At 38.2% G+C, this 27,778-nt stretch overlaps 1 protein-coding gene across 1 annotated transcript; it reads right to left on the reverse strand.

Moving 5' to 3' along the window:
- Window positions 1–1,543: 1,543 nt before the first annotated feature.
- Window positions 1,544–27,076, reverse strand: LOC149309810 (kelch-like protein 7). The gene is made up of 11 exons (XM_089533087.1): window positions 26,768–27,076; window positions 24,373–24,475; window positions 23,906–23,999; window positions 22,743–22,867; window positions 20,147–20,322; window positions 18,929–19,103; window positions 15,906–16,048; window positions 11,975–12,215; window positions 10,779–10,980; window positions 7,824–7,921; window positions 1,544–3,725 (listed from the first exon to the last, which is right to left on the reverse strand). Exons 1-11 carry the CDS (start codon window positions 26,900–26,902, stop codon window positions 3,442–3,444), a joined length of 1,776 nt encoding a protein of 591 aa, XP_089389213.1. The 5' UTR covers window positions 26,903–27,076; the 3' UTR covers window positions 1,544–3,441.
- Between the last annotated feature and the right edge of the window lie 702 nt (window positions 27,077–27,778).

A 27,778-nucleotide genomic window follows, 5' to 3' on the forward strand; every position in this document is an offset into this window, starting at 1 on the left:
AATCCAAGTATACAACATAATCCTTTCCAGTTTAATGTACCAGTGTTTGAACCTCTGATTCGATTTCTGAATTAAAGACAATTTACATAGCATCTCTAGCCATTGCCCTTGCCTACACACTACCATGAACATTTATGGATGGGATTTGATGCAATATAGATGGAAAATGTGGGTAGTTGCAGGAAGGCGAGTAGCTAAAAGATGACTTCCCCCCACTAATGTTTAGAAGTCCATTTCAGCAGCTATAGTTTGCCATACAACTACATCTGCTAAAAACTCTCCGTTTTGAAAATGTATACATAGGACAGCTTACTTTGCTACTAGAAATCGTTCCCATATATTTGAACCCATTACTTCTCTGCACTAGAACAGCCATGCCTTTCAAATATGGTACAGCAATCATAAAAGAGTGTATGTACCCTTCCTGCCTTGGTACACAGAGGAAGTGTAACTAATGTGTTCTAGTGTAATGGACCCACATTAATTAAGAGCACAGAGTCTTGGGACAGAAATATGTATTGTATGTGTAATACGTAATGTATATTTTGTATTGTACGTTGGAGAGTGAAGAAAGATAGAAGAAAAATCAACTCACTTGACATGTGCTGGAAAAGACTGCTGAAGACAACAAATGGGTCCTAGAACAGATCAACCCAGAACTCTTCCTGGAAACCAGGATGGCTACTTGAAACTGTTGTACTTTGGTCACATCATGAGAAGGCAAATCATTAGAAAAGAATGATGCAGGGAAAGGTTGAGGGCAGTAGAAAAAGAGGAACACTGCACACCAGATGGTTAGATGGGCCTGAGCAGGGCAGTCAGGGAATCTTGGAGATCTCATCCACAAGGTCACCATGAGTCAATGTTAACTCAAGGGCATTTAACAAATATTGTATGTGAACACCCATCTATAGTGGTAAGAATTCAAAGATAGCCTTGTTAGCCTGGATCAGTATGAAAAGTGATATTGCAGCAAGACAGTAAGCTTTCATACACTGAGGCTATGATGAAGTACTGTCAACAAAAGCAGGTGCTACAATAGATATGTACATCTATAGTATATAAGAAAAATGCAATTACTGGGTCCAAAGGGAGTTCACATTTTGCTTTATTGGAACATTGTGTTGATGATTGAAGAGCCACAGGCAAGTTCCCCAATACCAGGATAGACTTCTCATTTAATTCACTGTTGTGCCAATACCCCCAAAAGCTTGCTGCCTTCAGGTGATGTTTACACTACATATGTATATTGATGAAGCTTTGGTTTGCCTACCTTAGGCTAAACTTAACAAGGGTACCTGCATTAGAACTGTTCTGTGCCTTGAAGTTATTTCTGTCTTATGATGACCCAAATCTTGGCAAGATTTGTTCAGACGTTTGCCACTGGCTCCCCAAAGCTGAGAGTATGTAACTTGCCCAAGGTCATCCAGTGGGTTTCCATAGCCCAGAAAAGATTCAAAACCTGTTGTTCAGCACTCAACCCACTATACCATGCTGGTTCAAACTGTATTACTGAGAATTAAGTGAACAGAATTCAGGACCATTTAAAGAAAAAACAAATATTTTAATCAACAAAGTTTACTGACCCACAAGCTTCACTGAGGTATTTTCTTCACTTTCAAAAACTGATATTTAACTAAAGTATTTTGTAGACACGGTTTATCAATACATATTTGTCAATACACAAAACAGTCCAAGAAAATGTTTTGCACTTTGTGTTCATATATTAAGAATGGACAAGGATGGAATTTTTCACACACTGCCTACATACAGAACATGTAGAAATCCAGAATCATAAAAAAGAGCTTTCATACCAAACTACTCATATTTGACTAACTGCAGAAAAAAAATGCATTTTAAGGAAAATGATCTATTATTGGTAGATCTTTTAACAAAAAACTCCCCAAGGCAGATTTATATATATATATATATATATATAAAAGTGCTTCAGAATTTTTAAAAAATCCAAACATAAAAAATACTCCTATGGAACTGGAACAATATCTCTATGTGTAGGGTATACACTGTTTAATATTGATTCAAACACCTTAATTCAAGGATTTTATGGCCAACAGGCACTGTTAAGAACAAAAGTAAATTTTAGACAATATTGGAAGTTTCAACCTAGAAGAGAGATAGTTGCAAAGCAGAGAAAAGAACTGGAGGAAAAGAATGAACTAATTACATGCTAGACATGTTTTATACACAAGCAATAAAGGCATTCACTTTCTAACATGCAAATTTGTTGTTGTTTTTTCACAGTACATATGTTGTAGTTTTTGAAACCTCAACACGAAGAAAGAAATTGTTATGGATGTTGATCCATTCCAACACAAACAAGAACAGGAATGAATAGATATTCTAGACACAAACCACTTTCTGCATTATAGCTTGTCTAGCCTGGACTGCATCCAAGAAAGAAAACTGAAGCAGGAGAACAAAATAAGTGTGATTCGCATTTATTTATCTGACAAAATAAATGCACTACAATTAGAAGCAAAAATTTGTTTTCCCCAGGAACAAGGCCTGTCTAGCTAAGTGTAGCTTCCATTGTAGCGTTTCCCTGACTACATTTACTTCTCCCAGAAATTAGAAGCTGCCTTCTAATATGCATCCAAAGCAAGAGCATATTTATTCTTAAACTCCACAATACTCCCATGGGGACAGAGAGAGATATAACATTTTTATAAGTGAATATTTTAAGAAACAGGAGCACTATGGAAGAAGAACCATATCCCCTGTATAAGGTTGAAAGGCTATAGTGGAAATAACAGGGCATATGGTTTTGCACATATACAATTTAAAATCTCCGATTATGTGCCTATTGCTAGGCACCATTCTAGTTGTGCAATAAAATACCACCTAAGAGAAACAGTTGCTTGCGTAGAGATATACCCTGTAAGCTCAGTATAAATAGAAGGAACTCGAAAAGTATGATGTTCATTCAAGTACTTCTTGAATAACTGGACCTTGAAGTTGCAGAACTCCTATCTTGTGATGAAGCTGTATGGCAGTAATACAGTACATTCTCTGCAGAACAGCTGTTTGAGCACATATACACCACAAGTTTCAACTCATCTGTACTACCTGAAAAATTTCAGTATTTTTAACTAGAAAAATGCAGGTAATATACTTTTAAAATTCTTGAAATGTTCCACAATGTACTTCAGGCAAGTTTTGTTTGTGAAAGAAGTGCACAAGTGCATCTTAGATTGTTTTTCTTCAGTCTTGGTTTGCAGATTCTTGAAATACTTCCAATTGTTAGGAAGAAAAGTGAAAATAAAACTTGCACAAGCAAATCCACATTATGTTTTGGAGATAAAAATGGACAGGACTGCATTCCAAATTTTCCATAATATAACAAACTGAAACTAAAATGTAAAAGCATCATTAAGTAGGAAACGATTTTTTCAGGAGCACCGTATGATTTTCTTGAAGTCCTCAAGTTTCTAATGTTTCCTCATTTGCTCCACAAGTATCAACAACACAGATTAAGCAGCTAGTCACTGGGAAAGCACGGACTTTGGAGTTGGCTATCCATTTATCAGTTTCAGTATTATATTCAAGAATATGCCCCAGGCGCCCTACACCCTGAAAACCAGCCAAGACATAAATTATAGAACCTACTGCAGCACATTTTACAGTTACACCTTTCCATGGCATGGGGGAGACCATCTTCCACTCGTTCACTTTAATATCATAATATTCTACGTTGTCTAAACCACCTTTAAAAAGAGGAAAACATACGATTAAATTTAAGCACACATTTCCAAAGCATAATAATTCCCTTTAAAGTTATAACTGAGTCAAATGGCAAAACTTTAGTTAAAACATATTCTGGGCTTAGTGATTAAGGCAAGGAAAAGGAAGAATGCAGTGCTTAAAAGCTAGACTGTGATGGGCAACCTCTAAAGGAGGGAATTTCTACCATCCCCTAAACCACGACCCTCAAATTGTCTCCCAAATGGTAAATAACAGCCCCAGAAGCTGAAGGGGGTTACAGTTCACCATCTTAAATATTATTACCTCCTCCAGAACCTGTTTTAGAACTGAAAAGGCCTCTTTCCAAGAGGGAAAATGCTACGCCACCCTCTGGTCCAAAAAAGAAGCCATTTTGAGACTGAACTAGGCCAGTGGTCTTTCAAACTGTCTTTAAATAGCAAACTGCATGCCTCAAGTGTCTGGGGGCATGATTGTCACATTTTGGATTAATCTTTTTGTTTGGAACATTTTTAATTGAATTTTTTTCTGAATGTTCATTCTTATTTCTTCCAATATGCTGTGAAGGCTGGCACTACATACTTTTGAAAGATAATCAAAACCAACTTAGATAGCATTTGCTCCTACTACCTTGCTTTTGTTGTTGCTGTGCACCTTCAAGTCATTTCTTACTTAAGGTGACTCCATGGTGAACCTATCATAGGGGTTTTTTTGGCAAGATTCTTTCAGAGGAGGTTTGCCATTGCCTTTCTGAAGCTGAGTATCTGTGATTTGCTCTTAGTCACCCATTGGGTTTCCATGGCTGAACAGGGATTCGAACCTGTTCTCCGGAGTTGTAGTTCAATGCTCAAGCCATGACACCACACTGGTGTAGTGTAGTTAGAGATACCCCTTCTTTGTGAGAAGGAGGAACATCTGATCTCAAAGGCTAACACCTCACTGAAAATGACAATGGTCAAGCTTCAATTCTAATACACCTTAAACTTTTCTAGTACAAAAAACACACATTGGTGTTAATATGTAGACAGATCTTGTAGCACCTATGAGACTAACTGAAAGAAAGAAGTTGGCAGCATGAGCTTTCACAGACTTCAGTCTACTTCCTCAGATGCATTTGGTGGAGGGGAAGCCAGGAACAGACATACATATGCCTTTGGTATGTGAGAATGTCAATACAAATTCAAAATCCTTTGTGTATGGAAATGAAATAGCAAGTCAGTTTTAACTATGGTCGTTTGTGGACAAAGACATAGCCATTGGGTATGGCAACGAAGTGGCAACATCAGTTTGGCCTTTGAAACTAGCCTGTAGGTGGATAGGATAGATAAGTGTAGGATGCCCCCATGGGAATGGGGTCAGATAGTGTTGAAATGTGTGTAGTGAGCCAGGAAGTCATTGTCCCTGTTCAATCCATTGCTGAGGGACTGCAGTTTATGGATAAATTCCAATTCTGCTGTTTCTCTTTCCAATCTACCTCTGTAGTTCTTTTAGTCAAGGACCACTGTTCTGAGGTCTGAGATGCAATGCCCAAGGAGTTTAAAATATTCTGCTACTGGTTTCTGTGTATCCCCATTCCTAATGTCTGATTTATGTCTATTTATCCTCTGGCATAGGGACTAGCCTGTTTGCCCAATGTAGAGTGCTGATGGGCATTAATGACATAGTACGGCATAAATCACATTGAAGTATGAGCATGTGAAGGTCCCCCTAATATTGTGGGTGAAGCCATTAGGTTGTCTGATGACATTTCCTGGATAAATGTGTGGGCAGTTGGCATCTTGGTTTGTGGCAAGACTTAGTACCTGTGTTCTCATCAGTGTTACCACTGAAATGACTTGCTCAGAAAATGAACAGACATCATCTGTTGGTGAAGTGGATTCATGGACCACAAGAACATGAGATGGCCATCTATCCCACAGCATGTCCAAAGAGATAGATGCAGAGATCTGGGAGACAGGTACTGATTGAACGACCACAGACCGAGCCAGAGATGGAATTAAACCATGCAGGAGGTCAAACACACAATGATAGTAAGGGACCTCAAATTCATGTGTGGCTGGCAGCAAATATCGTCCCTAACATATATCAACTCCATGTTGGCTCACGAACTCAAAGTGAAGAGTACCTTGAAATATACCAAGAACAAGAGTCAAACACCTCTCAAAACCTACACTGAGAATCAGGTTCGTGCCTCAGAGGATATCACTCTCAGTACTGTTGTGAAGGAAACCTGGAGCAAGACAATGATGAATGCCCGTCTAATACTCTATAAGGTGGAGAAGGAATCCTCTGAGGGGTTCTAGGCAGACATCACCCTTGAAATCACTGGCAGAGAAATGGGTGAACCTGAACGAGGAGCACTCGGATGGGAAAATAGATTTCACCTTTCAATGTCGTACCCACTTGAACTTCTTTCTACCAACTGAAGAGACACCGTGGGAGATAATGGTTTTGAAACCAACAGACTTCTGATGGTCAGCTGAAGAAGTGGAAGTCTTATGCCTCTTTGAACAAGAATACTCCTGAGAAGAACACTTACAAGTGTTTTTCTTTTTTTGGGCTCTCCCGAATGATGGGCAACCGAGAATTCAGACAGAAGAAATTGCCCCTGAATTGGAGGGATATCACCCTTAGCCAGAGAGGGAGCAGGAGTCTCCTTCCTAGGTCCTCCATCGGTACTGAGGCTTGGTATCGAGCTTCTCTTCTTTTGTGGTTTCAAACAATCCTTTCCAGGTTCAACAGCTTGTTTCCATGACTTATTTTGTACTGACATGATGCCAAGAGAACTTCTCAGATTCACCATGCCAAACAGCATCAGAATGGGGTCTCTCAGATGAATGAGTAGATTTTCCCAGAAGCAAACCTCAAAGGGGCTGATATGGTAGCAGGCGGCGGAACGTAAAGTTTTAAGGCCAGTTCATATAGAAGAGCCTTTAATCCTGACTCCCAATTTTTCCTCACCTGATGTATAAAAGCCTTACAGTGAACACAATTATTAAAGTTGTGTCCCTCTCCCAAACAAAGAAGGCAATGGGAGTGGCAATCCCAGCCTGGAAGTTTAGCCCCACACTCATCACACCTCTTAAAAGAGGTAGAAAGGGTAGACATTGTAAATCGTTGTCAAACAGTCCAAGTTGAGTCCGAAGCATTTTACAACCAGAGGGGAAAAAACAGCAGAGTAATCCAAAAAACAGCCCATATAGTCAAAAACCAACTCGGAGATAAAACTGAAAGTGAATCCAAGAGCAAAGCTGCTGCTGGCGTGATGGACAAAAAGTAACTGAAGCAAATGAGCAAGAATGCTAGGGTTGGGTATAATAGATGGGCAAAGCTACCAACAACAACCTAGCGATTCCAGAAGGTTTAAAATATGCTCTGTACAGAAACCATGAAGAACAAGAATCTGACATCTGAATTGTTATTGCTAATGAAAAGGAGTGGAATTTGGCTGATCCTGCAAAAGACCTTTGGAAAAAAATTTTAAGAGAAGAAATGTGGGGAGTGTTAACAGTGATTTTTGGAAAAGTGTTTTGGGGCAACTAGGATTAGAAAATTAGGAAAAGGTAAGGACAAATAGAATATGATAAACTTGTTAAAATAGAAGGAGCAGCTGGAAATTTGTAACAGATAGATAATTGTATAAGTGAGAATAATAAAAAAATATTTTAATATAGATTTATTAATGTTTGTAATCTTCCTATTTGACTGACTACTTGTGAATAAGGATAGAATTTAACATAGTAAAGGTTTCGTTTAGATAATTAAATAGGATAAGTTGTGGAAAACAGGGAAATTATTCTTAATTAGAGAGGTTTGATTGCCCTGTATAGACGTTTAAGTAAATGCTGAAAAGATGATTGCATGTCATCTTATATTTCTATTTGTTCTATTTTTGTCTCTTTTTATTTATTATACCAGCAGCTGTGGGATTCAGGGCATGGTAGTTCAACACATCTGACGGACAAAAAGCAAACTAATTAGGCTTCCTGAAGAACAGTACTGCCACATTACTAAGAAAGCCAGCACAGATGCTGCACCTGGCACAGTAGATGGTATACTGACATGGCAAATCTTAGGATCAAACAACAGAAATTAATACATACCTAAACCATTTTGTCCACCCACAGCAAATATTTTGTCTTTCACAAACACCAGTCCATGATTTTTTCGTGCTTCAAGCATTGGACATAGCTCTGTCCACCTGAAAGTATTTTAAAATGAAATTCTCAGTTTCATTATACATTCTTTCCCAGTGAGTGTCTTCAGGTGCTAAAACTGGCAAGGAGAAAAGTGTGTTAGCTTTACTTATTTTATTTTCCATTTCCATGACCAATTTTATCAATTCCTCTGATTAGTATTTTTTTTTAAAAAAAAACCTCACCAAGTTAAATTCATAGGCTGCTTTACATAAAACAGTGTTATTGAATGGTTTAAAAACACATATAAAAAGCATTTTGGTGAAGATGGAAGCACCAGTATGAACCTCTTTTACAACAGCTTGTTAACTGAAGAAGCACATTTATTTTAAAACTGCACTAAAAATTACACCAAGATGCAATTGTATGGAATGTCCTTACAAATAATCCCACCGATGGACCATTTTTGCAATCCAATTCTCCTCCCTACATCACACTTTTTTTCTGGCAGAAGTAGGGTGAAATGCTTCTCCTATAAGCTTTCAAGAATGGTCATTTACCTTTTAAATAGGTTGCATTGTCTTGTCTGCACTATTTAACATATGGTACATATATTTATCAAAGCCAGAAACTGACTTCCAGTTTTGCGTTTTGACATTTTAGCAGTCCCTGTGTCCTCTGGAGGTTCTCAAGGGCAGAAAATGATCCACCACATTGCTGGAAGCTGCCTAATTCCTTCTCTATACAATTATGAAATAATGTTTTTGTTCTAACAAAAAATATATAGAAGCTTAAACTTTCCAGAAAATTTGTTTAAAATGGCTTAAATGAAGTTATATTGTGCATGTTTGTTTTAAAACTGCAATAAAAAAGGGAAACTAGAGTACAAGTGTTAGTTAAAAATGATTAAATAGATACACAGCAATGATTTCTGCAGTTCTCTTTTTGTTTGCCAATCCTGTCATTTCTGATAAGCCACTTCTTTCAACATCTTTTCTCAATCTTTTCAAAATTATTTTTAAGGTGCTCAACTTCGAGTGGTGGCAAGAGGCGACATGACCATTCCCTGTCCACCATTCTCTTCAAAAGCATGGGCCCAACATATGAAACTGTGCGCTGTTTGAATTAGAAGGAGGAAACTGTAGGAAGTATTCCCTTATGTTTAGTTTAAACATTGTATGCAAGGAAAGTGTTTTGTAGGGATGTTGTGTACCAGTGGATAATTTTCACATTATCTATAGCGGCTTCATTGTTTTCCATTACAGCTATGGGGTGTTCTTAATCAATTCCAGTCTGTGGCAGAATGATTTGAAGTGCCACCTCAAATTTGTTTTTCTAGGTCCCAAACAGTTCCCAATAGAGCTATTTTTGTTCATTCCTTTTATCCAGCACCATTTTAAGAATACATGTTTTATCATTGAATCTGTGCCAGTTCAAACCACTTACAGTACATTTCAGTGAAAAATCTGAAGTCCCTTATACATAGACATAAATTACTTCCATCAACTTTGGGTTAAGACCTTGAAGTATTCAAGAAACATCCTTAGGTATGATACGGAATTAGTTTAAAATTATGAGTTAGGAAAAATGGATTTAATAGTCTTTTTTTCCTCTTGATTACTTCATTTTTAAATTATCAAGTTGGTCCAGAACTGAAATGCTGTAATTGCTTACAGAGAAGAGTGACCTTTAACAGCATATAATGAATTTAAACTCCTGTTTTTCAAATTTTTAAAAAGATTTAAAAACAACAACAACTTCCAGTCTCAATTCAAATAACTGGTGAAGACATTTAAACTTCTAAATACCCTGGAGATACCATTTCATGTGTGCGTGCTCACACACTTGTAGAAACACTTGTAAACCCTACCTGGAGACATGGGAGACATTAAGGTTTTGTTCAATGTATCATCTTGGTTATGGACTAACCTTCCCCTGCGGACCCAGTTTGCACTGCTATTGACTTCATTTTGGCATCAAGCTAAAAGATCTTTAGGGATTAAGGATCTTGGCTTGAATCTGTATAAACATGACTTTAAATTCCTTGACTTGTTTGAATTTTATATATTTTATGCTGTTCTAAATTGTTCTTTACTATTTTAATTTTTTTTATCTGCATGTTGCTTTCAAATGTTACAACAGAGTATAAGATATAAATACTCTAATAAAATTCATAAACAAGTTAGCTGTACTTCCACCAACATACAATAGTTCTACATGTAAGGTCTGGTTTCTATACCAATATCAATTTTTAATTTAAAATAATATTGTTGAAAATATATAGCAGGACTAGACTTTACAGCTGATTGATTACTAAGGCCAGCTAGCCATAATTTTTTGACCCCACCAACATATTCACATCATTCCCATCCATTCAAACTGATTCTAGTTTGTCTAAATACATACATTTTCCAGTTGCAAAGAGCTAGTCAGCTATTCTATAATAAAATAATGCTATCTTGTATTGGTTCACTTTACTTTGTTTTACTCTTAAAAATCCCAATAAACAAAATCCCAACATAATTATATTATGAAATGTGTACATCATTACATTATATTATTCTGATGTATCTCTATTCCAAATACAAAATTGCTAACCATTTTCTTGTAGAAACATCACAAAAAATCCACTACATAAGTATAGGTTAACCCATTTTTTCCTGGCTTTTGACTCATTTACCTGACCAATTTTCCCTTTAGAAAATTCTCACTTGTAAAAGTTCTTGCTTCTTACAAAAGGAATAAATGGCAAATTGGACAAAGCAAAGTTTTTCTGTACCACTGAAGGAAACAGATTCTAATTTCAATTTCTTTTTTCACAATTTAGAAGTCAAACTTCTTTTGCTCTTTTGGAAAGAGTAACTGAAAAGCAAAAGAAGAACTCAAACAATCTGTGGCAGAAGCTTTTAGGTCAGTACATACGTTTCTGTTGCTGGATCATAAACTTCACAGGAGCTCAAGACTCTTCCAGAAACATTGTTTCCTAAACTTCCTCCACATACATATATAAGACCATTTGCCTCCACCATTCCATGACTGCACCGTTGAGTCAACATGCTGGGCTTTGTGTGCCAGCTTTCTGTTCTTGTATCGTAGCATTCAAACAGATATAAAGCAGAATTTCCTTAAGATAAAAAATTAAAAAAATAAAAAGAAAAGAAAAAATAGAAAAGAAAAAGAAAAGATTTAGACAATATTTGGAAAATTATCCAATTTATACACTTGCAACAAGATTGTTTCAAGATGGATCTTCAAGTGTTTTATACTTCACAAATTAGCACTTATCAAGGTGTAGAATTTTAGTTATTTTTTTGATATACCACTCTCCTAAGAAATGCATGTTCTAGTGTTTGGACAATTTTCCTATCACAGTAAGAACTTTAAAAAGCTGCACCTGCTCCATATACAATAATAAAATATAACTGGGACACAAAAACAGGAAATAAAAACAGTGTTGACATGAGGTTGTCGAAACAGCGCCTTTTCTGGCAAGAGTCCAGGTGATTCTGATTTCAAAAAGTGGTATTTTGATTCCAGGATTTTTATCTTATACCAATTGTACTGAACACAATCCTACTAGTTGTGGTCACTCAATCTAGGAAACATACTACACATCAACTCTATAGCTGGAGGTAATGCAACAGTACATATATAATATACTGTACCCAGGACAGCTTTGCATCTAACATATCGAACTAAGAAGAACTACAGAACAGGACAAAAGCATGCCAAAATGTGGCTCTCATTTTACTAAGACAGTATGGCCCATGTGTGCCACTGCTCCTAACTAGGTGAGCTACCAGCTTCTACTTCCCATGTCAATTGTATCACAGGTTGATCTATCTACTAATCTGGCACATGACAGCTGGATATATGTTTTCATTCACAGACTAAATTACTTGGCCAAGTAAAACCAACATAGGCTTTTCTAAAATTACATTCAGCAATATAAATTTTATCATTAATTTATAAGATACATATTGCTAACACATAAACAACTTTCATACTCTAGGAATATTGTTTCCTTTTTAATGGAACATTCAATGACAATATTAGGGCACCGTATAAAACTACTCTTTAGGTGTATCTCTACCACAAGAGCCATAAAAGTATCTTACCTACTTCTGAACCACCAGAGGTATAAATTTTACCCTCTGCTGCACAAGCTGCAAGACTATCACGGGGTGTTGGAGGCCCCAGTTTGGAGTACCAGCTATCTTTCACAACATTGTAGCAGTCCATTCGTTTTATAGGAAAAAGCTGAGAACCACCCAAAATATAAACTACATTATCCCAGAAGACACAGGCTGCATCCCTTCGCTTTTCAAAGGGACATCGGATGTCTGTCCAGCTGTAATCCTGTATAAGAAAAAGATAAGGAAGTAAAGCAGTTACACAGGGAAGACCTACTTGTACTGTCTGGAAATTTCAGTTTCGAGACTATTTTATATTTACTCCACCATAATCCAAGGACCTTGGTTGTCCATTTTACTTCCAGAACAACCCCGAGAAGTATATTAGGGAGAGAGATAGATAGCAACTGGCTCAAAGTCATCTAGTGGACTTTATAGCAAGTGTGTGCTTGAAGACTTATTCCAACACTCCAGTCATATACAAGTTTATGTTTTTAAAAATGACTGTGCCTTGATATAGATGTAGATATGTAACTGCACATATTGCATTCTGAAGATTTTGTATTTTGAACAGACTAGAGGTTTAGTGCAAGGCATGATCTGACTCTTCATAATGCCATTATTATTGCTGACCAGAGTCTTTTAGTAAGGCTTAGAAAGATTTTACTCAGGGTTGAAATATTTGTTTTGTTAGCACCAATTTTACTGATCTGTCAGTTTCAAGTATTGATTCATTTGGAGTATCAGCAGTTAAAAGGAAAAGCAGAAAAAAGACAAAAGAAGCTGTTAACATAAAATATTTGATTGCAGTTACATCACTAACCAATTATGATGCTTTATTCTAGAGGCTGAACTGATTTTAAAATGAAACAGATAAAAATAGTCTACAGAGATTTTAATGTAGACTAAAGAAAGTGCTAGGGGAGAGACAAACAGAAGGAAAGAGCAGACTGCAAGAATTATAATTAGGAAAAACAACCTTTAAAAACATGTTGTCATGGCAACCAGGATTTTGCTTCCTAGTCTACAATTTACAATCTACCTTCAATCACTTTCCCTAACAACTGAGAAGAATGCTGCCAAAAGTACTTGCAGCCTTACTAGCAGACACTTAAGTAAAAGTGTGCCTGAATACTCCACTTCTCGCAGTTGGGATAACTGCCTTAGTAAACAAACTATAATGCAATGAAAACTTAGAACTATCACCCAAGCAACCAAACAGTACCACATGTTAGTCTAGATCTAATTGCAAAAAACATCCAAAAACAGCACTGAACTAGCCAGACTATGCTAATGTGTTGAGCTAGCTTTGACAAACAGCATGTAATGTCACCTACTAGTTCAGGTAGGACTGTAGATCTAAACAGGATTTTGTCCATCCAGGCCTGTGGTCTCAAACTACGGTGCTCCCGATGTTCAGGACTTCAACTCCCAGAATTCCTGAGTCATACTAGCCAGGAATTTTGGGAGCTGGTCCAAAAGATGTTTGCAAACTACTATTCCAGGCTATAGCAACACAGTATGTATTCAAATATGTACCGCATGCAAGTATCTAGAATTTATTGGGCATTTTTTCATACACAGTATTCAACATTATTCTCATAAGAATTACATGTATAGAAGAGCCCTTTAAAAAACAACATATTACTTGGGATTAATGAAATACTCTAATTCAGTGACCATACAACCTACCTAGGTTTCTACCTCTCACTTTCCTTCATTTATCTGACACTCCATTTCCTTAATCCCACTTTCTTAGTCCCTGTTTTCCACATTTCTCCTGCTTCTCATCTGCATCCACCACTTGTTTGTCCATTCACTGTCCCTTCCTGCTTTCCTCATCCTTGCTTTCTTCACCTATCTGCCTCTGCTTCTTCCTTTGCTCTGTTCATTTGCTTCTTTTACTCCCCAGCTCTCTTTACCTTTCTGTCATTCCTCCTGAAGTCTTCAATTTTTGTACTCCTCTCTTACCATTCAGTTTAAGAGGACATGTTAATGACAATAAATTAATACATTTTATTTCCTTTCTGACTCTCCTCAAGGCAGGTACACGTTAAAATACAAAACACAATAACAACACATAAACCCACAGTTAAAATTTAATACTATAAAATTATTAAATACACTCAGAAAAGTACACACTCAGATTAAAAAGTCATGATTTAAAATTGACTGAGTAGGCCTGCTGGAAAAGATATGTCTTTAATCCTGTTTTGAATGCAGACAGCATTTTCAAAAGTCATATCTCCTGTAGCAGGTCACTCCACAGTCTGGGGGCAGCAGATGAAAAGGTCCTTGTGAGTGTGACCCCATCCCAAACTGGCTCACATACCTCCAGCCCCAGATTAGGACCTTGGATAACAAATACCTGTCTTGTCTGGATTCAGTTTCAATTTGTTTTCTTCATCCAACCCATTACCTATTCCAAGCATTTATTCAGAGAAGACACACTATGAAGCTGTCTTTGATGGCATGGAGAAATATATAGTCCGCCCTTCCCTTATGCGGGGGATCCGTTCTGGATCCCCCCTGGAAAGGAAAAAACACAGATGCTCAAGCCCCAGTCAAATGAATGGGGCTCATTCCCGCGGAGACAGGCAGCAGCGTGGTGCAAGCCGCAGGAGTGCACGCCATTGTTTCCTTCTGGTGCGGCTTCCAATGTATACTGGAATCCGCAAAACGCACCACCGTATAACGCGGGCGCACTGTATTTTGATATTATCACTACGGTGATAACATTCCATCCCATGTCTCTGGATGATCTCTCCCAGCAGTTTCACATAGATGTTGAATACCACTGGGGATAGAATGGCACTTGTGGTATGTCATACAAAAGCTTCTTTTTTGAGGAGCAGCTATCCCCAAGCATCACCATATGGAACCTGCCTGAAAATGTGCCTCTAATTCTCAATTCCCCCAGGCATTCCAGGAGGATACCATGGTTGATGGTATTAAATGCCACTGAGGGGTCCAGAGCTCCAACAGGGATAAACTCCCCCATTGGTGTCAAAAAGAACATACTCCATTAAGGTGACCGTATCAGTTTCAACTCTGTATCTTGCTCTGAAGCCAATTTGAAATGGGTTAAGACAGCTTGCAGTTGGAAGGCAACTGCCTTCTCAATCACTTCACCCCCAAAAGGATGATTGGATACTGGCCTGTAATTATTAAGCTCCAGAGGATCCAGGGAGGGCTTTTTCAGCAGTAGTCTAAGCACTGCCACTTTTAAACAGGATAGAAAGATCCCCTTCCTGACAGCTGCATGACATGTATTTTAAAACTAATTGCATCTCTTCCCTGGACAACCAGCCAAGAGGAACAGGGCTCAAGAAACCATATTATCTTCCTTATTTATGTTGATCTCTTTACCAGGTTGCACATGCGTAGACCATTCCCTACATTCTCCCTGTTTGTATGCCCCTGTTCCATGTGAACTATTTTTGGATTTCAATTTGAAGATGATTATGCAGAACAGACACCCAATCCTGGCAATAATGAAAAACTTGTAAATGTAAGAAAGAAGCATTTAAGTTGCTATAGAAATCTCAAAATATCCCTGCACTCCTGAAAGCTTCCTGTATAATCACTGCTTGCCCCCACTCTGATATAACAAAAACCCTTCACCTGTTCCATGCAAGAGCTACAAATATATACATGAAAGATTATATAACTTCGTGTGCCTGCTATTTTAAGTACCTGCCTCAGCTGCTTTATTTATTTGAATTAAAGCCAAAACTGACTGAAGAGCACAAGATAGGTATGGTCATTACTATGAGGTAAAAAGGATCAAGGAGAAAAATCCTGACATACAAAGAGGTGCAACAAGCCACAGATGGACAAGATACTACATTTAAAATAGAAAGACAATCTTATGGACTACATGGCACCTATTCAAATAAGTTAAGAACTGAATTACCTTTGGATTAAAATATCGACATGATTGTGGCTGTGATCCTCCAAACAAGGCAATGCGATAATCATGTTTTTTTCTTCGTGGGCGAGTGCCATCAACTAATTCTTCTCTGTCCTCTGGAGAAAGCAGATGGTATCTCATTCCACCTAAACTCAAGAAAGCACACAGTGACTGTTAGCTTAAAGGGAAATCTATTTCCAGCCTAAGAATGAACAATAACTCAAGTTGGGGAGATTAAACCCTATTTTCTACCCGTTACACAGAACCGATATACAGCCTCTTTCAAATACGGAAAAATGCTGCTGCAGTATGATACAGCATTCTGTAGCTTTTAGAAATACTATCACTGACAGGAGTGATACTAACTGGTTGTCATGGAATATGCCTCTCAGATGGTAATCCATGCCATCAAGCACGTAGGAAAAATGTTGATATCTATGTATTTTCATTAGAATTCAGCATCTCTAGTGTACCGCAGACAATGCACCCTATGATGATTTGGGACAAATTTGTCTATCAATAATTTATAACTTTCCAAATGCTTTCATGAAGCAAATTCAGTATTTTTTTGATTTGTAACCACCATGTATTGAGATGAGGGCTATAATGTAAAATGTTGGCAGATTAAAATCTCCAAGGCTATTTCTCAGTCTCTCCACATTCCACCACTACTGCCACTAAATATGCCCCACACTCTCTAGCGGGCATAGGGAGCAATTTTGCTATATTTTCCAGGGGTTTTTTAGGACCAGGAAATGCTTCCATCCCAATCCCCAAAATAGGAATAAATTCAAAAGTTGATTTCCTGTTTTATTGACCCCCTGTTTACTTCCTGTTGTTTAAGGCTTCTTCTGTGCCTAAAAAGATCTGGATGGGAGCTATGGGAAAACTGCCCTAGGGAAATGGGAGTTTTTGCTAAAAGATCCCCATAGCCACTAAATGGACATATGGGACGTTTTTCAGCAAATTCACAACCAGCTGTGAAGCTGAACTGCTTATTTTTAAATTGTTGGAGCAGAAGGAGCTTTTAATGGGATGTGCTCCACTTTTATCCTTTTTATTGTGTTTTAATGAGTTTAAAACCATTTAAACTTTATTATTAACATTTGTACTAAAGCTTCTTCAGAAAAAACTAAAAAAAAAGTTGAAATATTTGGGATCTGGAGCATGGGGTATAGCCCCCCCAGATTTCTCAGGAAGCCAATGTGGCCTACCAACCCAACAGCTACCTCTCCCTTGTTGTAAAGCAACCTGGATGGGGTTTAATGGAACTGTAGTCTAATACGTCTGGAGCACACTGAACTGTGAAAAGCTGATGAACAGCTCCCACCAGGCATAAAACATTTTTTGCAACTCTCATTAGCACACACACCCCTCAAGTTTCCCCCAGTATTTTTATTAGGTTAGTATTTACTTTAGATGTAGCCTGGATTTACATTAAAATCACAGATGGTGGTGCGTAGGTTTATTGCACTTAAACAGCTGAGGAAAATATCACAGAAGATATTTTATGACAGATATCAACATTTCTATCAATACTATTCTAAAACTGACATATGAGCTACTTTCAAAAGGTGTGTTTAACTCATCAATTATTTTTAATTCTTGTAAAAAAAGCTGTTAAATAAAATTAACAATAGCCTCTGGGAAAAGAAGTCCAAGTATCTCATATACTATGACTGTCGTTCATTGCGCCACATTGCATACTGAACTGTCTGGCAGTGGTGGTGATAGTGGTCATTCCCCTCCTATAAACCAAAAGGCTAATCAAATTTGTTTTGAGGGAAAGGAAAACTGCATAATACATTTACCTTCAATTAGATAGCATGGTATGCATGCCCTCCTTGGTTGGCCCATGTGATTGGTGCTGTGTTGGCTCAAGACACTTAGAAACAACACTTTGTCCTATGTAGTAGTACACGTGGGGCCATGAAATCCTCCCAGTCAGCAACTATGCAACCAAGCTAGCTACTAATCCACCCACCAATGTCTCAGGTTAGTGACTGGAATAATAAATTGACCTGAACCAGAAATATGAGTCACTCCTTTTTTCATAAGGGTACCTGATATAAGATACTGCTATTTCCTCAACTCCCATGATAAAGGGATAGAAGCAAAAAGGATTGGAGAAGTAAAATAACTTTCCTTTTGTAGACTAGAATTATCATTACTGTCCCTCTCAGTTCTTTTACAACATGCAAGAAAGACACAATCACTAGAGCACTTCCTTTAAACGCTTTCAAAAGGAAGAGGAAAGGTGGTCTTGCACAGAGGTTCATAGGAAGGTAAACTTAACCAAAACATACACCTCAGTCCTTCCATGTAAAACATTTCACAATGAAAGAATTAAAGAGAAGGTCTTCTTCCAATCAGAATAGGGTGTGTGATTTAACAGGTCCTTGGAAGATGTTAAACCAACAGACAAGTAATTATGGGAGAAGACAGCACTTCAGAATTTACAGTCCCAGATACAGCCTTGAATCATCACTGGAAACTGACCACCAACAAAAAAACTGGAAAAAGTTGAAATGTCTGGAGAAACCCACATACAAAACACTGCAATAAGATAAGTCATACATACTACTTGAATACCTGCATTTAAGTTCCACTTAATTCAGTGGACCTTACCATGAGGTAAACTTTCACAGTAGTAATACAATCAGTTCGTCTCTGTAGCTGGCAAGAAGTGATCCACAATTAAGAAATTTCTTTTGACTAGATTCAGTTCAATTTCCTGGCCAAGAGAAAACAGCAGCCTTCTGACTTTCTTTAATGATGAAATACTTTGAATGAATGAATCTTTATTTGTATACCGCTAATCCCATGATCACAGCGGTTTACAACAGTAATAAAAACATACCGAAACTACAAAATCCAATAGAAAGACATCCCCCCCACATTAAACAATACAGTACAGCAATAAAAATATCCATCATTCAATCACAGTTAAAGTGACTTTGAAGTGGAATAAACTGATTCTAATGGAAAGTTATAGAGAATGTTCACATAAGTCTAGAAAAACTTACTGATAACCATTTTGAGGCATTCTGGGTTGTCCTGGATAAGTGGCTCAGCCTGTACTGTTTTACTGAGGAAATTCTTTGAAATTAAAGGAAACCTTACTTTCGCTAGAATGTCAACCATGTATGGCTGTCGGTTTGGTTCATCATACTTCAACCATCTGACAGCAGCATCATAAACCTGGAAGATAAGGAAGAAAATATGTCTCAGTGACAAGAAACCCACCGGCATGTTTGCCTATTAAGAACAGCTGCTTTACCTTAAACAACCATCATTAAGAATATCAGAACCATGAACACAGACAGAGCTATGATACAAGCAATAGCTGATATGCAACCAAGTATATTAACAAGTTTTATATAAGAAATTATTCAAAGACTGTCATTTTTTAGGCCTTGTCCCCTCAGCAAGCATCACCATCACATCAAAATGAAAACAAGACATGATGTGACATCATTCTCCATTTGGTTGCTGGTTGATATTTGTGGGGGAGTTGGAGTTGGGGGCTGTTGGGTTTCTTTGCAACAAAAACTGTCAGGTTTTGTGGCAAGCCTTACATATTTGGGCAAAAATTTGAAAGACTGAGTTTGAAAAAGGTACTTGGGCTACACATAGCTACAACAAGCTGCATTTTCCCTGTCTTTGTCTTACAGTTTTAGTCCTACAACTTTTCAGCCACTAAAAAACTATTTAGACCCTGTGCAATGAGCAACACCTGATTAGTTCTAAATCTATTTTTTATTTCAAGGAGAAACTCGAAGAATCTCAGATAACCATAGCTATAATAATAATAATAATAATAATAATAATAACAATATTCATTGTACCACCCTCACAATATGAATCTACATGATCAATTTTGTCCTCCAAGAATAAATTACTCTGTACACTTGATCCTCAAGTTTTGATTCAAAATTTCACATGTGTGAACACATACTTACATGGGAATGCTCAAATTCTTTGTTTTTCCTACAAACTACAGCTCCTCATGTTTTGGAAAACCAAGTCTTTTGACTCTGAGGTTCTTCAGAGTACTGCAGTAGGAAAGAAGAGGCCTCAGAAATCCCAGAGAGGCACCAAATTTGTTTAGGTGCTTCCTCACATTACAGCCTCCATATGAAATATTTCGTGCAAGTTAAGTATGAGTTATAGCAATACTCCTTAAAAAAAACTCAACCCTTTTTTAAATTGTGAGAATAAAACTGAAATAATTATACCCTCACCTGATCTTCTGCTCTTACAGTAAGTGTATCTTGGTTCAGGAGATGCGTCACACGTTTAACATCTAGCTGCAGAAATTCATCTGTCTTGTAAACTTCAGTGAAGTGCTGATGGATAAAATCATCTGCAGTAGCCTTAAGTTCTGGACAGTCAAGACATTCTGCTAATACACTTATACCTAATGCAAGATGAAAAATGTCAATTTACAATGTATGTTACCAATTACATATTTCATTAAAAAAAAATGTGAACGAGGTACCAGCATTAGTTTGGAACACCAAGAAGGTAAAAACACTGCATGACTTTCACCAGTGCCAGTGCGACAATCTCTATGCCAAAGTAAGGTGCTTTCTGGAATAGTGCACAGAAAGGAGGGTGGAGGTGCGAAAGATGTTTCCTCACCAGACACCAAGGAAGATTTCTTTCCTGACAGAGATAGTCTTCATTCCTGCTACCACCTGTCACCAAAGCATCCACAGCCATTCTTCACCCTGCTGCCATGCTGTACCTACAGCACAGCGATCACTTATGCCAGTATAATAATAATGGCCAGTAAGATTGCAGCCACACTCTGTTTCAACAATACCAAGTCTGACATTACATTATTTGGCATACACTTGCATGGACCGCAGCCCATTTTATCATATACATGGAATATAGTTTCAGTTGGCCATTATTTATACATATATTCAGGAGGGCATGGGGTAATGGTTATCAGCAAATAATCTTTTCAATAATCATTTAACAGTAGGTGAAAGATGTCAGTATAAAGATAGCTGACGTTTATCTTTTGCAGTGTAAATAGAGCTTATGGATATTCAAATCTGTGGATTGCAAGTCTGCAGATATAGAGGTCCCACTGTATGTATTAACTCAGTCATGTATACAGATTTGCCTCATTAACAACTGTTTAGGCAATTTTCTCTGACTCAGGGTATATCTGCACTGTAGAAATAATGCTGTTGGACACTACTTTAACTGTCATGATTAGTTTTACTGTAGTTTTGTGAAGCACCAACACTCTTTCACAGAGAAAGGTAAAGATTTGTAAAGCCTCAAATCACAGGATTCCATAGGATGGAACTCCACACTGGCTCAAAATAACGGATTGTTGTTGCGTCCCTTCGAGTTGTTTTTGACTTACAGTGACCCTATCGTGGGGTTTTCTTGATAAAAATATGTTCAGATGAGGTTTGTCATTGCTTTCCCCCGAGGCTGAGAGCATGTGACTTGCCTAAGATCAAGGTAGACATGTAGGAGTTCAACACAGTCCTGTTTAATTCAGTGAGCTTTCTGTGAGTTGCCTTGGGTCCCTCTCTGGGGGAAAGGCGATATAGAAATGAAACAAATTAAAATAAATTGGAGCTACAGCATTAATGTGGTATCAAACTGCATCACTCCTACTGTGTAGATGCACTCTGATTTTAACATTTCTATTTCCTCTGGTCCTCTATCTCATATACTGGATTGGTCCAAAACTATTAATCACACCACATATTAATCTATCTATGCTAGGTTGTCTAGATTGTCTTTTTCACCTCTCAGCAACTGTTCTTATGATTACCGTATCCTGGTACCTTTTATACTGACATACTTCTAGCCCAAACTGAAACAACCTCCCACACATACAACAAAATGGGTTGTAACCCATAAAAGCTTATGCCAAATAAGACTTGCTAGTCTTTGAAATGCCACAATACTCTGTTTCCTTATGTATGAAAGACCAAAATAAGGAGCAAATTTTGATTTTTCACTTAGTATCTTAACTGTGAATCACTGATGGGCTAGTTGCCCAGCTTTCTATCCTAGTGACTTATAAAAATTATTGAAGAGACTCAACAGAAAATAAGATAGAGTCCATACAGACAGGCCAAATTAAAGCTGCTTTGGGTCACTTTTGGAGGTATGCTGTTTAAATGATGCATGCATACTAAGAGGCCAGAAGCTGCGCCAAAGCTGCACTCCAGTCGTAGTGTGTATGGGCCCATAGTAGACCCGATTTACATTAAAATACATTATATCTTACTAAACCAGAATCCTTTTGAAGCACTGTGCCAGTACACCTTCTACTTGTGCAAGAAATGGTGATTTTTACAAGTTGGGCGTTGAAGTAGCAAGTACCTAAGGTATTATCCTTTTTACAAGCTTATGTAGAGAGGTAGCCCATAACCTCTTACACAAGTAGTTCCATGCTTCCTTTGCAGCACAGTGGGCCTGATTACAAACACCTGCCCACCCCTGCCCAGAATGGCCACTAACTGACTACGGAGTGTACAGGAAAGCTATCAGTCAAACTGCCAACCAGCACCACTACTGGCTGTCTTCCTGTTGTTCACATAAATACAATGGCAAAACTCTTATGCTCTGCATAAACAGGATCTCAGCCTTAGAAGCCAGACATATCTGTAAATTAATGCTTTGAAATATTCATGACACAACCAGTTTCCAGAACTTGCTTTCTCCTCCATTTTATACCTGACATGCGTAACTTAAAAAAGCATTAAAGTCAAAATGTGTTCATTTCATCCTGTCGTACTGCTGGAAAATACCAAGAGTTCTTTGTAACAATGCATTTATAATAATAGTAAGTCATCTCACCAAGACAATTAGAAGCATCAACTTGCTCTTTCAAGAAGTCCACGCACATTTTTTTTACAGGTTCAATTTGATATTGATTTGCTGCATCTAACAATGACTGGACATTGTTGCTGTTCACAGAAATTCTGAAATAAATGTGACATTATCACAAAAGCATTTCAACAAAATTACATCCAGATTTATATTATGTTAGTATATTAATATAGAATATATTCTATTATGTTAATATATTCCTAGCTGCATCAGCTGAAAAGTGTATAAAAGAAGGAAGCTGTAAATAATAATAAATTTTATTTTTATACCGCTTTTCCAAAAGATCAAAGCAGTGTACACAAAATTTAAAACCAGTTACAAACACATCATAAAATTGATAAAACCAATAACACAATACAATATACAAATCTAAAACAATCATTCGAAAGGGTGAGCAAGGAAGTTAATAGGGTCCTTGGAACTGGTTTTAAGGAAGGAGGAAGCTCAATGCTCTCAGGGATCTTGCTATTAATTTTGCCAATTTGCAGGCACTTTTTAAAACAAAACAATGAAGACATACAATGCATTGCATAAAAAACACCCAACACCAAAATCTGAAACTGAAACAAAAAAAATAAATTAAGTGTATCAAAGAAAAGAATAGGTTTAAGACTCTATTGAGTGAAAACAATACTTCCTCAACTATACTATTTTAAAAGCAAAATCTGGAGGTGTTTTAAAAGATATAAAATCACAAACCCAATACTCTTAAAAGAAAATGCAAACACCCGTGTATCTACTAAGCTTGAAGTGGAAAAATCCGCTGTAGGGCAGAATAAGCAAGCTAACCACTTCTTCCACTCATTGTTATTCAATCAAGGTTAACTATGGAGACTCTAAAAAGCCCAGTGTCTACTTAAAGGTTCACTGTAGGTTACTCTCAAGTAAGTGCGCCCAGCACAGATGGCATGCTGCCTTTGTTACTCCTAGGAAACCTGAACTTCAATATCTTAGTTTCTTATGTGCTTGATAATTTTTTATTTCTGATTGATAAAGCTTACAGAGATGCAACTACACAGGAGTCTTATTAGTCCAATCTGCCTGGGTTGCCAGATTTCAAACTGGTAAATAAATAATAAATGTGTACTTTTCTGCAACTGATAGATATTAAGAACGATAAACAACCCTACCTTGCAGTATAAGCAAACTCCACAAGCTGCTCAATAATATCTGGCTCAGCATCTTTTAATTCCACTTCAAATGACTTTGATTCAATCATATTTGCTGTAATTAGACATAAAGCATTGTCAGCTGGTGTCAATTAAGGCTCTTTGCTTGCTCCAATAATTAAAGTTTAATTTAGCTGAAGAAAAAGCCCAGGAAAGTGTGGAAGGGAATGGAGCCAGGTCCCTGGCCAATCAGTGAATGGAAAATACTCAACCAGCACTTACACCAAGAACCTGATGACATCAGGACTGTGGCAATGCTCACTGACATAACCCAGTCCATGAAGCATTTGGGGTGGGGAAATCTGGTCCTTTACTTAATTTATGACCACATGCCCATTAAACATTCAGCAGTTACATCTCATTCAGTCACATTGTGCTACAAAATTATACTTAGGCTGAGTGCTGATCAGCAAATTAGGAAGACTTACTAGTAAACATTAAGTTGAAGAAGTGACTGGCTGAAGCAAGGACAACACGATGAGCTGGAATTTTTCTTTCCTGGACCATGAGAATGACATCACAGAGTGTTTTCTAAAACAAAGCAGCCACAATTATAATACATATGCATACAAATGTTTCATATACTCAGCTCCCTCTAAAATTCTAATTTTCTTTGCTAAACTAACTGTTGCATCATATATGGGGTGTATTTTGTTGTTGCTGATTTATGACGACCCTAAGGCAAACCTATCATGGGGTTTTCATGGCAAGATTTATTCCAAGGGGGGGGGGAGGGCAGTTGCCATTGGCTTCCTCTGAGGCTGCGGGAGTGTGAGTTGCCATGTGGATTTCTATATACACTATAAAAACCTTGTGTTTTGAGATCCATAAAGTAAAGCTAATACAATTCAAACTAAAATATTTTACAAAGCCCCTTTAATGCGTAACAGAAATTGGTTTCTCCCCATTCAGCCTTTAGTGTAACTGGTTTGGATCCAATCTTCGTTATATCTGGAGCAGTGTTATCAAAAACTATAAGATGCATTTGTTTGAGTTGGTCTACTTTTAAGTATGAGTATGGTCCAAAACACACTACAGAAATAATCCAGTTTGAGACCGCTTTAACTGCCCTGGCTCAGTGCTAGGGAATCCTGGTAATCGTAGTTTAATTGTGGCACCAGAGCTGACAGAGAAGGCTAAATGTCTCACAAAGCTACAGTTCCCAGAATTCCCCAGCACTGAGCCAGGACACTTAAAGTGGTCACAAACTGCATTATTTATGCACAGCACAGTGAGTGTCTTGCAGTTTTAAAATGACCAAGTTCTTTAAGACTCCTCTCTGCTCATTGATGCATATTCCAAGACAGACAGATTCATTTCAAACCACATTATCCAGTAAACATCCATAGGCCTTAAACAATAAGACTACTACATGTACGATTACTCTGTCAGAGGGCAACTAGAGCCACAACAAAAAGTCTCTTAGCATCTTAAAAATAATTAGGTTTTATTTGGCACAAACGTTTGTAAACTCCAGCCCACTTCATCAGAGCCCTTGTAGTTACAGAGAACAAGGAACAACCACACTCAACACAACTAACTGAAGTATGCATCAGGATGCCTTCACTTCAAATCTCATACCCCCCAAGGCAATTTTAGGGAGGCCACTCAGCTTCAACTGGCAGAGAGAGATGCAAATATGGTAACCATACAATGCTAACCTGCCTTTTGCACAGAACATAAGAGCAAAATGCCTCTAAAGCAGTGCTATTCAAAGTAGTGGTCTTTATGGAGCTTCCAGGAACTGGAGGAGGACCTAACTTCCATATTTTGGTTTAGTCATTAATCAAAATGGAAGTTGCAGTCAAGAAATGAGAAGGAGACTAGGATTTCAAAGGGGATCTATAAAGAAAACAAACAAGGTCCTAAAGTGTAAGGTTTATCATGGAATATAGGATGGCCCACCCATCTATTTCCAATTTCTATGTGTGGTTGTGAAAGCTGGACAGTGAAGGAAGATACGAAGAAAACCAATTCATTTGAAATACAGTACTGGAGAAGAGTGCTACAGATATTATGGATTGCCAACAAAAGAAATAAATGGGTCCTAGAGCAAATTGAGCCTAAACTCTGCCCAGAAGCCAAGAAGACTAAACTGGGACTGTCACAGTTTGGCCGTATCATGAGAAAACATGCCATTAGAAAGGACAATAATGCTGGGCAAGGAAGAATGCAGAAGGAAAAGAGGAAGCCAGATGGATAGGACCAGTCAGAAATGCCATTGCTGCAAGGCCTGGGCATGGATGCTTATCATAGGCCGGCTTGATGTTCTTTGTTAATACCCCATGGTTCTCATAAGGTTGTCTTAAGTCAGAAACGATTGGAAGGCACACAACAACAACAACAACAACAACAACCTTCCATCAGGTGTATGTTAAATAACCAGGCAAAATCTGCTGACATTCCTTCCTCTATGCGACCATTATAAAGTACAGGAGCCTTCTCTGGTTTTCACTATGGCAACCATATCACCCCCCCAAACATACATAAGAAGATCCCTTTGTAATTCATTTGCAGCCTTTCAAAGCACCATTAAGCTATATTATAACACAGGATGGGGGACACCTGGCTGAGTGAAACTACATGTGAAAGGGATCTAGGAGTCCAAGCAGACCACAAGTTGAACATGAGTCAACAGTGTGATGCATCAGCTAACAAGGCCAATGCGATCCTAGGCTGCATCAATAGAAGTCTAGTGTCCAGATCAAGGGAAGTAACAGTGCCACTCTATTCTGCTCTGCTCAGGCCCCACCTGGAACACTGTGTCCAGTTCCCCTCCATTGCACTCAGACCCCTCCATCTCCTCCCATTCCCGGGCCTCACTTGCTTCCTCATGTTATTCATGACGCCCATGAAGCTGGCCAACAACTTAGCCTCTTCCCGGGCGGCGAGCTTCTTCTCCGTCTTCTTCTTGTTGCTGTTGTTGCTACTGCTTTTCTCCGACGCCGAGGCCGCCATGCTCCTGGCTCCTCTTCCCCGGCTCCACCGCGCTTGAAACGAGAGCTTCACCGGACCCTCATAAGCGACACACGGACACAGGGGAAATAAAAACAACCGCGGAGCTGCTGCGCCCCCCACACACTGATGGAAACTGTAGATCCCCGGCGCTTATAAAGGGGTCACGCGGGAGAGAGGTCGAGAGCTGGCTCCTGATTGGCCAGGGGCAGCGCGTGGCGGAGGCGGGGCGTGTTGGTAGAGGCCCCCTGACCAATCAGGAGCCAGCTCGCGACCTCACCGCCCGCCCACGCAACGCTCAGGTTAACTCCCCCTTCGCTGTCAAACCTTCCGACCGTTGGAAGTAAACAAAGAACATCCCGGCGCTTCGTGACGTCACGTATCGGCGACTGGAAGAAAAAAAGAAAGAACCAGTACCAAAGCCCCGCCCCCTCTGAGTGTATCTCATCTTTATGCACACGGGCCTTTGGCCAATCCATAGATAAAGGCGCCCTGATGGGAGGGGCTCACGTGGAGTAGTGGTTTGAACGTTGCGCTAGGACCCTGGTCGGCCCGCGTTCGAATCCCAGCTGGGGTCATAATAAAACCTCGCTAAGTGTAATAGTGGGGAAATTACTCTAAATTCATTCGTTCACGTTGATTAATTCGTGCGCTTTGTTTAGTATGGTCTCCCAAATTGTAGGACATTCAAGAAAAATGTAGGATCTTTCCAAGTACAAGCTCATAAATATATTAATATAAATTCATTTTGTATAGTTTATTTACAGCTGCATTATATATACTATATGTTTACATAAGAGTTTATATAATACATATATATATATACATATATACATACATATATAATAACAATTATATAATATATAGTATATATAGTAT

This window comes from Sceloporus occidentalis, unplaced genomic scaffold (assembly GCF_023333645.1).
Source record: "Sceloporus occidentalis isolate IW3139 unplaced genomic scaffold, rSceOcc1.0.p SCAF_7, whole genome shotgun sequence".
NCBI classification, from domain to species: Eukaryota; Metazoa; Chordata; class Lepidosauria; order Squamata; family Phrynosomatidae; genus Sceloporus; species Sceloporus occidentalis.

What these genes read in the sequence shown, in the direction of transcription:
- LOC149309810 (XM_089533087.1), bottom strand. Translation starts at nt 26,902, where the DNA reads ATGGCGGCCTCGGCGTCGGAGAAAAGCAGTAGCAACAACAGCAACAAG. An exon ending in TGAATAACATGAGGAAGCAA is followed by an intron (nt 24,476 to 26,767) that starts GTGAGGCCCGGG and finishes GCTTTGTTTTAG; the next exon opens with AAAACACTCTGTGATGTCAT. An exon ending in GGGTGGACAAAATGGTTTAG is followed by an intron (nt 3,726 to 7,823) that starts GTATGTATTAAT and finishes CTCTTTTTAAAG; the next exon opens with GTGGTTTAGACAACGTAGAA.